Consider the following 10,660-nt stretch of genomic DNA (forward strand, 5'->3'; position numbering starts at 1 on the left):
TTTTGATTTTTTTGTTAATTTTCTGTCATTCTAATATTTGAATTTTAGATTTTTTTAATTTTTGTCCAAATCTCAATTCATGTTGATGCTCTTAATATTTTAAAAATTTAATTATTTTTTCGAGTTTTTAAATGAATAGGTTAAATGCCGGATTTAATTACACTAAAATAAAAATTACATGTTTAAAATTAAATCAAATAAGGTTTTTATAAATATAAGAACTAAAATAATGAAAAAAAATACAATCATAAATTTAACCATGTGTACGATCCAATTTCTCAAAACTTCTTCCAGTCTTTTGTATTTAATGTTTTTACAGCTTCAATTATTATAATTTAATATTAAGAATCCACATGTCACGTCCTTTAAAGAAGGGGAAAAATAAAATAAAAATATCTTCAACTACGTGGTCCCTTCAAAACGACACCGTTTTCTTTGCCAGAGATCCACCTGAAATCTGAGGTTTCTTCTGATTGTTACCCTCTCTCTCTCTCTCTCTCTCTCTCTCTCTCTCTCTCTCTCTCTCTCGATATCAAGCTCGAAACTTTTTCCATTTTTTCTTTCTGGGTATGTTCTAAAATCTGTCAGAAGACTCTTTCACGATATTTTTTTCTTCTGTTTTCTTTCGTATTGTTCATGTGCTTTCTATTGAAATCATGCAGCTAATTAGTTTTGTTTTGGGGAATTCTTCAATTGGCTTAATTTTCTTAGACGCGCTAATTGTTATTTGAAAGTCACAAGCAATGGTGAAGGACACTGCGTACTATGACATATTAGGTGTGAACGTTGATGCATCTGCTATAGATATCAAGAAGGCTTATTATGTCAAGGTAATAAATAATGAAATTTAAGACCTTCACTTTTTCTGATTTGTGCAACCAGAAAAGGGGATTTCAGAATGTTTCTATATTGTTACATGATCTGATGGAATGTTGAATTTGATTATACTATGTGGTTGTGTTATGGAATCGACTTGGTAGTTACATAAATATTGTTTCGGTTTTTTTGTTGTTTAAATTTGAATAAACCATCAATTTTGTTTTAGAAGTATCACCCCCGCTTCTAAATGGTCCTTACACTAATAAAATTATATAAGTATACTCTATAGAGTATTGAATATCCATCAATATTTGATATATTTTACAGAAATTGAGGAACTAGTTTAAAGAAATTTTCGACACTTCAGGGACTATGTAGCATGATTTGTGATACTTTAGTGGCTACATAAATACTTTCAATAGTTTAAGGGCAATTTAGCAGAGAGGGTGATGCTTCATGGATTGATGGTTTAATTGTTTAATTTTTTATCCATTCTGAGACCAGTGCTACACGCCTCAGATAACTGGGGATGGCAAGAGGATATGGCATATATATATATATATATATATATATATATATATATATATATATATATATATATATATATATATCCTCATATCCAATTTAAAGAATTAGATATTACTTATATAGATACCCGAATTAAATTAACACGGGGATTTTTTGTCAAAATTGAAAAGGGTTCAGACAATAGAAACAGATTCATTTGTTTGCGAAAGCTGGAGTTCAATAAAACCACATTCATCCTGGTGTTGTAGTTTTTTTATATTGTTTTCTGACTGAATCTTAAACTTGACAGTTCCTCCTTTTTTGTCTCTTTAATAACTCTTAATCTTTTTCTCTCTTCCCTTTTTAGGCAAGAATTGTTCACCCTGATAAAAATCCAGGGGATCCTCAGGCCGCAGAAAATTTTCAGGTAAGTAAGAAGCCTTGTTTTGTCTGAAGATATATTTAGTAGATGTCATTAGCAAAGTTATTTACATCCTTCTTTGTTCTTACTGTCATACGTTTCACAGTACAAAATATAAAAGTATATATACATTTGAATCCCTCCCTCCATCCAGTTTGCTTTATTTTTCTCAATATACTTTCTAAGTCTGGTATCTTTTTATATTTACCAGAAACTTGGTGAGGCTTACCAGGTTTTAAGTGACCCCGGGAAGCGTGAAGCATATGATAAATATGGAAAGGAGGGAGTAGTACAGTAAGTTTATATTGTCTTCCATGACTGAACAGTAATTAGCTAATAATTGCTTGCAAAGAATTCATTCTACATCAAGTAGTGAAGTGTTGATTTGCAATTCAAAGATAACTCGTGTAGGTTATTATCAAAAAGCAGTTTCTGGAATAATATTTTAATCTCATTGAATTTTCCTTTTCTTGGTACTATATCTAGTTTTTGTCAGATTTAAACTGGAACCAAAATATGTAACTAAATATACTCTATGTGCTTGTTGTTAAATCTTTTCTTAAATATTAATGTGATTCAAGTCTAGAATATGATTTAGAGTTACTTGTTAAATGAAATAAAAGAAATAACAAGCAAAAAAGATACACACTATAGGCACTTAGAGAGCTTGCTTCCTCATTGTTGAAAACTCTAAAAAAGTGGACTTTACATCTAGTTCAACTGTACAAAACCGACTTGTAAGACCATGTCTATATCTACTTATATATCGTAAATTAGTCTTATCTCTTCATGTCGAGACATGTACATCTCGAGCATGAGACTAGGTATTCATGGATAGTGGCTCGATAGTGGGTGAAACGATAGACATAGCCAATAATAAATCTTGTTAGGATAGACTAAATGACTTTGATACCACAATGGGTCTTTCAAAGGGATTCACCGGGGAGACACAATACCAATGAGACATGAGCCAAACATACATAAGGGATTGACATCACCTCCAACCTAAAACCTTAAGGTAGTGGATTTGTAGGTCTTCCTTGTATGTTGCTCAATTTTCTCATTTCTACACAATGTGAGACTTAGACTCACATCCAACAATCTACAAGAGCCACAATGAAACCTTTTGCTCCGACACCATATTGAAAAGTATACTTTAAGCCTCACTCAATCTTACAAAATAGTTTGTAAGATGAGATTTGCATCCTTTATACCGGAAATTAGCCTTATCTTTGGTTGATGTGGGATCTCCAACAAAAATTACATCATTTTGTGCCCCTTTTACCTCCCTTCCTTGTCTATTGCACTCAACTTATCAGAATTTTACTCTCTAAAATTCACAAACCTACCTTTTGTGTCCTTTAATATCTCATTCCTGCTTGATTGAGCATAGAAAGGTGCCTAACATGGTGTTTATGTTACTATTAGTATTTGTCATTGTTGCCAACCTCATAGGTTATATTTCTTATTGTTGTGAGTTAGAAAGCAGTTCTAACCAAACTTAGTGAAACTCAANGAAGATATTTTGTTGTATTTGTTCAAAATACCATATAGTCAAATGTTACTTAGGAAGGTCTTGAAAAACATCTTAAATCAAATAGTACGAATGAGAGCTGCAGAGCAGAACTGTTGCTTATAGAAAATCTATAATCTGATCAAGTGTGCTAGTTCTGTGAGTATTTTCCACTATGTTGAGGCATCAAAATTATGGNGCAGACCTAATATTGTTTTATCTCAGGGATGAGAGAATGAACTTCTCTGCTTTGTATTGCACTGGAATGACAATTATTTAAGATTACAGTATCTTCATCTCTCGATTTCAAGACTGAAATNTGATACCNTAAAANCAAGATCGATTCTATATTATCTAAAAGGGAAAGAAAGACAAACAGTTATAGCTAATTTATAAGAATACTAAACATAAAGTCCTAAAACTAATATATAACATAACTCCTAAAATTAATATTAATCTATCAACCAAATTAAGGCTTGTTTATTTATGAATATATGCTAAAATCATTATTTAAGACGTTTTAAGATGAATCTAATGTAACAGAATGCTTTCAAGGATTGAGAAACCTGTAAAATACACTGATTTTTTTTTTTCAGAGATAACATGATGGACCCTACCGCTGTATTTGGAATGATTTTTGGAAGTGAAGTTTTTGAAGAATATATTGGGAAACTTGCACTGGCTTCTTTAGCATCTATAGAAATTGATGAAGGCATACAGGATCCCGAAGTTCAGAGGCAAAAAATTCAAGAAAAGATGAAAGTATTCTCTTTTTTCTTTTCTAGTTCTTTATTATGGTTTTCCCAAATCCTTTGTACAGTGCCCCCTCATAATTTAGTTGCTGAAACTGTTTTCCTTGTTTGTATCCGTAGGCATGGCAGAAGGAAAGAGAGCAGAAGCTTTCAGCAATTCTGATAGACCGGCTGCAACTATCGGTCGTTGGTCAAGAAGAAGAATTTACTGCATGGGCAAAGTCAGAAGCTCGTACCCTTTCTAAAGCTGGTAAAATCCCTCTTTTTATCATGTAATTTTAATAATGTATTATTAANCAGTAGTCCAGAACTTAGAAGTTTCAATGACTGAAACATTTTAATTTTCAAGTGTGTCAATTTATGGTATTTGCTACATGCATTCTAGACTTGTCCTTCAATTCAGACCTTTCTTCAGCTCTATTTTGAGGTTTTAATATACAANGGCTGGAAATAAATTGTAATGATCTATTGATGTAATAGAAGTTTAGTTTTATTTCACAGAAGTTTGTTTTTGAGGTGCAAATATTATTTTTTTTTTCAGTTTTGAAATATAATTGTCAATATTCAAAGAAACTAAAACACATTCATTCTGGTGTAGTTTATAATCTTCATGAATGCTTCAACATGATATATACATTATTTCTTAGTGAAAGATGTCCAAATAATGCCTAATTTGTAAGCCTATAATGCTAGCAAATCAGGTCTGTTGTCCTGGATTTCTGTTGTTGAACTATTAGGATTCTCACTATGCTAGAATGTTTTTAAGTTGTGCCGAGCTTGTACTAGTTGTGCCACATTTCTTCTTGAGCTTAAGTAATATATCAGGTGTTTAATGATGACTCTATCCCACTATTATTATACCATTGATTGAGTGGTTCTATGCTTGTTATCCTGAAAAGATATATAATATAGGCATCATCCAACAGAATCATAAATGGAGTGTGAAATCCCATTGAGGCAAGATGCTTATGTACTCTTAGACTACTGAACTCAATGCCCTAAAAGCCTTAATTTGTCGACAACATAACCTTGCATGTCATTCGATTAACTTTGAAATTATTATAAAATTCAGATTGAACCTTAAGTGTTTGGGTGTTACTCTTGTAGTACCTTATTACATTTTTATGATTTCATATTCTCCATGAAATGGATTTAACTTTTTCCTGGCTTACGATCATTATAATTTGTTCAGCCTCATAGTATTATACTAACTTGATTAAAATACAGGATTAGNAGAGGAATGTAGTCTGTAACAATTCTGCTGAAACATTTTTCACACGACACTTGAAAATTCTACATAAGGGCATCCATTTGTGTATATTGTAGATCCTCTGCGATGTACTTCAAACGCATGAATTTCATCATATGTTATTATTTCTTATCAGTTTTAATCTAATAGCAACCTTTGGGTCAAATGATAAAAATGCCAGCATGCTGCACATTAAAAGGATGACAGGGTTGTGAATTCATGTGGGACCACTATGATATGATTGACCATTCCTGGTTTTGTTCTTCCCTTGCAATTTTCATAATTCATTTCTGGCATTATTTTTAGCTTTTGGTGAGGCCATGCTACATACAATTGGTTACATCTACACACGAAAATCGGCAAGAGAACTTGGCAAGGATTTACGGTACATGAATGTTCCCTTTTTGGCTGAGTGGGTTCGAGATAAAGGACACCGTATTAAGTCACAAGTAACAGCAGCCTCAGGTTGTGGACTATTTTGTTTTTATACTGGGTGGTGATAAAAGGCCCTTTTAGTCCCTAATCTCTCATTTTTTTTTTTAGTTTTAGTTTAGTCTCACAAGTTTAAAAGGTTTTATTTTAGCTCCTTAAATTTCTTTGTTTGATTAAATTGGTACTTACATCAATTAATCACATTAGGTACCGACTTTGGCATATGTGGTAAATGCTTACTTCATGTAAGAGTTTCCAGTATGACCAAATTAGTGTGATAAGTTGATGTAAGGACTAAATTCAATCTTTTTAAACTTGGAGAACAAAACCTAAAAAAATAAGATGGGAACAAAAGGGACTTTGGCCTTTGGGAAGTTCTAGTGTATCAGTTGAAAGAATATGGGCATTGGAAAGGTTTAATGCAACTTAACTGTTTTTGTAGGAGCTGTGTCCCTAATTCAAATACAAGAAGAACTCAAGAAGCTAAACGAAGGAGAAAACAAGGAAGAAAGCATAATCAAAGCTATTGAAGATAAGAAGGATGCCATGGTTAATTCTCTATGGCAGATCAATGTGATTGATATTGAATCAACTCTGTCACATGTTTGCCAAGCAGTAAGTTGCAGTATATACTTTCCGTAGTCTGAAAATAACACTCTTGGCTGATAACTCAAAGATGATAGTCTTTCCCCCTAAGTACCTGCTGTGCATGACATTTATTAGTTTGCAGTTTTTTCTAATGTTACTCAGTTTTTTTTAATCTTCCATTCTAGAAACAACTGTGATCACAGTGCATGACATTGTACATTTTGTCTCTATATTATGGCCTGTGTGCAATTATTGTCCCGCCTATAGCTTTTTGCTTCAATTTAATCTCCTAGTTTTGTAATTGTAACGATCAAATTCTTATTTTTTCAATGGCTACAATCAAACCCTTCTGGTACGTGTTCTCTACCTGAAACTATTGAACTTTCTTTTTTAGCCCCCTAAAGATCTCCATAAACTAAACCTATTAAACTATTTTAAATACCCTTCTGCTTATATCCAACGATCAAAATATTATGTTTCCTCTAAAATTAAAAAGTTCCGATTTTCCCCCTATTTAAAACGTTAAGTGCGCACTCTATGAATTCTTCTAAATTTCATCACATTCAACTTCTAAACCTTTTAAATCATTTTATGTCTCAAATTTATCTCAAGCATCTAATCATTATGAGAGTTTTATGTGAAGAAAAAGTGATGGAAGTATATGATAGTAAAATAACTAATTTTGACTAATTAAACAATCGAGGGAGGGACCAAAACTGCACATAAAGGGTAAAAAATATAATTAAGCCCAACTTTTACATTGGAAAGCAATTGGTGGACCATGTGCTCTCCTAAAGTATTTACTTCGGTATTGAACTGAAATGCGTTCTATGAAATGTCTAATAACCATATCATATATATTGAAATGTCAATTAATGACAAATTTTAAGAAAACGGTTTCTATTTTTCTCAGGTTCTTAAAGATCCTAGTGCCTCCAAAGATGTTCTGAAGGCTCGGGCCAAAGCATTGAAAAAGTTAGGAAGCATCTTTCAAGTAAGTGCTTGATTTCATATTTTAATGCATCAACACCTAATATGACTGCATAGTTCTGTCATATGCTAGCATGGAATTGACAACAATTTCAATAACCAATTGTTACATTTGTTTAGCCCCTCAAAATATCTCGAAATTTAGTTTAGTCGTTTTAGAACTCTAATAAATTTAATAAGAAGCTAAAATTTAATGAGATGTCACATACAGGAAACAAGCGGAATGCTGAAGGGGTAGAGGCATCAGGGGTTATTTGTGATGGCAAGGTACCTATCAAACTCAGGCATCTTTTATTGTATACTACACATTCAGCTGCACTATGTGTTAGTGAATGTTGTTCTGCGGCACAATGTGGTGGTGAATGTTTGGTGAGATTTAAATAGGAATGTCAAAGTGGGCTAGACTTAACAGGTCAGCTCTCCAACCCGACATAAAATAGGCTGGCCGGATTAGAAATTTCCACCCGCCAACCCAAAGTAGCCCGACTTGCACAACCCGCCGCGGGCTAGCCCGCAGCTCGTTTATCCAAAGAAAAGGCATGTTGCACTACTCACACAAATATGCTTTGTGCTGTCAAATTGGATTAGAACCTGTATACCAACCCGACCCACCACGGATTTGGGTCGGGTTAGGTTTGAAAAAAAATGTAATTTTTTATACAAGTCAATTTTCAACCCGGTTCACTTAGAATCTGGCTTATCCTGGTTGAACCCGTTTAGGTTGGCTCACCAATCCACCTAATTTAATTTAATTATTTATTACTGAGTTTGTAGATGAGACAAAGAAAAAGATGTTTCAAGAGAATAAAATATTATAGATTTATTCATTCAAGACTCTAATCTTATAAATGGATAAGTGACACAAAAATTATCAATATCAGAAACTTATTTGTTCACTTTTTGTAATTTCTTTTAGATTACATTTGGATTGTCTTTGAAGTTTAACATCATTTTAGAGTGAAATTTATTTAATTTTGAATTACAAAAAAGTTGTAACTTTTTTGAATTTGAAAACAAACTTGTAATTAAGTGAACCAGTGAGTCAATCCGTTTAATCCACAACTCGTGGTGAGTTGGATCTGGTTCGAATTTTTTTGACTCGGTCTGAAATTAAAAGCAGAAATACACCAACAAGCCACACAACGTGACATGGCCACCACCACCACAACACATAAACACACTGCGAGCCAGTCCCATCACGCGAGATCAGGAGAGGGGGTGAGCATAGCGCCATGCACCACTGCAAGCTCTGCACCTCCATCTTCAGTTTTCGACGAGCATCTTTGTCCAATGGCAGTGTAAACAATTGGATTTCATCACAACCTTCAACTGTGCCCTTGGAACATCCTCTACCTCAGCTCGCTGGTTGCCTTTAATCGCCACTCACCAGACAGAGTTGCCTCTGTATCACCCTTGGAAGCCAACCTAGACTATCTGAACATATGGCATAAATGAGAATGTTAAGATGAATGTATATAGTCATATAAGAAAGTACATAATATGGAATGACTATCTGATAAAGAGATTGGTTTGGCATTTTTGAGGGATAGATGACAGAAAACTGGTTAAGGTGGTTTGAACACGTACAAACAAGACCATCAGAGAACCTGTTATAAGAGTAAATTGCATGACTTATAGTTCTATGAACAAATGCGGAGAACAAAAATGAAGCTGGAGGAGGATATAATTGAGAGAGATTACAAAAACGACTGGTTTTTAATCATGCATATGATGATGTCATGTTTTCAATGTACCTAATAAGTAGGACAAGGCTTTGTTGTTGTAATCAGAAGCTAAAACCACATCACTTCTGGTAAATCTAGGAACTAAAAACATGTTTTACCAAAACCCAACTTCAAGATATTTTAAGGGACCAAAACATATTTTACCATTTTATTTATATGTAATTAAGAATAATGTTTCATTTTGCTTCTCAGGGTGCTAAGGCTCCTTATAGCAGAGAAAACAGCCTTCGCAAAGAAAATGGCAAAGCAGTAGATGCTCCTTCCTCCTCGTCATAGTCATCTTGTTCAGTTTGTTTGATATGGTTATGTGCTGAGTAGTATTCTACCATTCTTATGGCCTTCTGGTTCTCTGGATTTTGAACACTGTTTGATGCAGTGCTCCATTGCTGTTGATAGTCATGCTATGTAATATTGCTTGAACTCATGGATTGGACTAACCTGCCATAATTACACACTTGTATTTAATAATTATCATCTAGTGTATTGATTTCAGTCCATTCTTATCATGTTACCTTGAGTTTAATTTAAATCAACTTATTTTTATCTCAAGTTTTGAATCATCTCTTATGATCACTGTTTTCTATAAAGTTGGCTATAATAAATGAAACCAAAACCTTTCACCCCACATTTAAACATTAAATGTTGTATGTGGAAATCCTAAACTATTTGTTGAAATTTTGTAAGTGTTTTCTCTGTATCATATTAATTGTTGGTTTACATTAAACAATATAACAAAACTTGCATACACAACTATATGCAACTTTTTTTAATGATTCTGTAATTAGAGGTTTTGGAGTTTCACTTTTTTTTATTAAGTTTCATAGAGATGAGACTTCAGATTCTACTATTAATAATAGAACAAATTATGTATATGTTATTGTATTTAAGTTTTGTTTTTTGGAAAACAATATATATATTAACATTTTCAATTTTTAAGAAAAGGAGTAAAGATGTTGTAGTAAATTAATGTCCCTATAAGGTATATTATATTCAAATTGCCATATCTCTTAATATGATTAGGAAAACATGAAACATCAATCAATATAAAATAGATAAGTTAAAGTAATTGTGCAAGTTGAAAATTATGTTAAAATTTATTGTAACGTCCCAAAATTATATAGCAAGTATATAAGCATGGCAAGCACAAATGTAATACTAGAAAGCAGTAAGAGTGATATGGTACTAGTATAAATATATACAGTCATCCATAAAATGAGTAATTCAAAAGCTTTACTCAATCGTAAAGTCTTTCAAAATATAAAAGAGAAGGGAGACAATAAGAAATAGAAATAAAACTAATGAACTAAGCTAAGAAGCTACTAAGTGTTAGGGGCTGGCTCATCGCTGTCCAAGGCCTGCTCTAGAGAGGTGTCATCTGCTGCATCTGTTCACATCCAAAAAAGATGATCATCGCAAAGGGAAGAACCAGAACATACAAAACAAACAACATACAAGTGCAAGGGTGAGCTAGTATTCAAAACCATACAAGTTCAGTACATTTTTAATAGACAGCGTATATAAACAACCACAAATCAAGCATATAATTTCCTAATTGACCTAGACTCGTCCGGACTAGGAATGAATATTGATCTTGGGCAGGTGTTGCACTTGTGGTGGACTCTACTGCTTTGCAAAGCCATTGCC

At 33.1% G+C, this 10,660-nt stretch overlaps 1 protein-coding gene across 3 annotated transcripts; it reads left to right on the forward strand.

Moving 5' to 3' along the window:
• Positions 1 to 413: 413 nt before the first annotated feature.
• On the forward strand, positions 414 to 9,522 carry LOC106769057 (chaperone protein dnaJ 10). 3 transcript variants are annotated; one of them, XM_014654518.2, is made up of 11 exons: positions 419 to 567; positions 663 to 830; positions 1,694 to 1,753; positions 1,959 to 2,041; positions 3,857 to 4,022; positions 4,133 to 4,262; positions 5,568 to 5,726; positions 6,136 to 6,308; positions 7,195 to 7,275; positions 7,483 to 7,538; positions 9,209 to 9,522. In XM_014654518.2, exons 2-10 carry the CDS (start codon positions 744 to 746, stop codon positions 7,507 to 7,509), a joined length of 966 nt encoding a protein of 321 aa, XP_014510004.1. In that variant the 5' UTR covers positions 419 to 567; positions 663 to 743; the 3' UTR covers positions 7,510 to 7,538; positions 9,209 to 9,522. The 3 variants fall into 3 exon arrangements, with proteins under 3 accessions (XP_014510002.1, XP_014510001.1, XP_014510004.1); XM_014654516.2 differs by lacking the exon at positions 7,483 to 7,538 and having other exon boundaries at positions 414 to 567; positions 712 to 830; XM_014654515.2 differs by lacking the exon at positions 7,483 to 7,538 and having other exon boundaries at positions 418 to 567.
• The last annotated feature ends 1,138 nt before the right edge of the window (positions 9,523 to 10,660 follow it).

This window comes from Vigna radiata, chromosome 7 (genome assembly GCF_000741045.1).
Source record: "Vigna radiata var. radiata cultivar VC1973A chromosome 7, Vradiata_ver6, whole genome shotgun sequence".
NCBI classification, from domain to species: domain Eukaryota; kingdom Viridiplantae; phylum Streptophyta; class Magnoliopsida; order Fabales; family Fabaceae; genus Vigna; species Vigna radiata.

What these genes read in the sequence shown, in the direction of transcription:
- LOC106769057 (XM_014654516.2), top strand. Translation starts at nt 744, where the DNA reads ATGGTGAAGGACACTGCGTACTATGACATATTAGGTGTGAACGTTGAT. An exon ending in ACAAGTAACAGCAGCCTCAG is followed by an intron (nt 5,727 to 6,135) that starts GTTGTGGACTAT and finishes CTGTTTTTGTAG; the next exon opens with GAGCTGTGTCCCTAATTCAA. An exon ending in TGTCACATGTTTGCCAAGCA is followed by an intron (nt 6,309 to 7,194) that starts GTAAGTTGCAGT and finishes TATTTTTCTCAG; the next exon opens with GTTCTTAAAGATCCTAGTGC.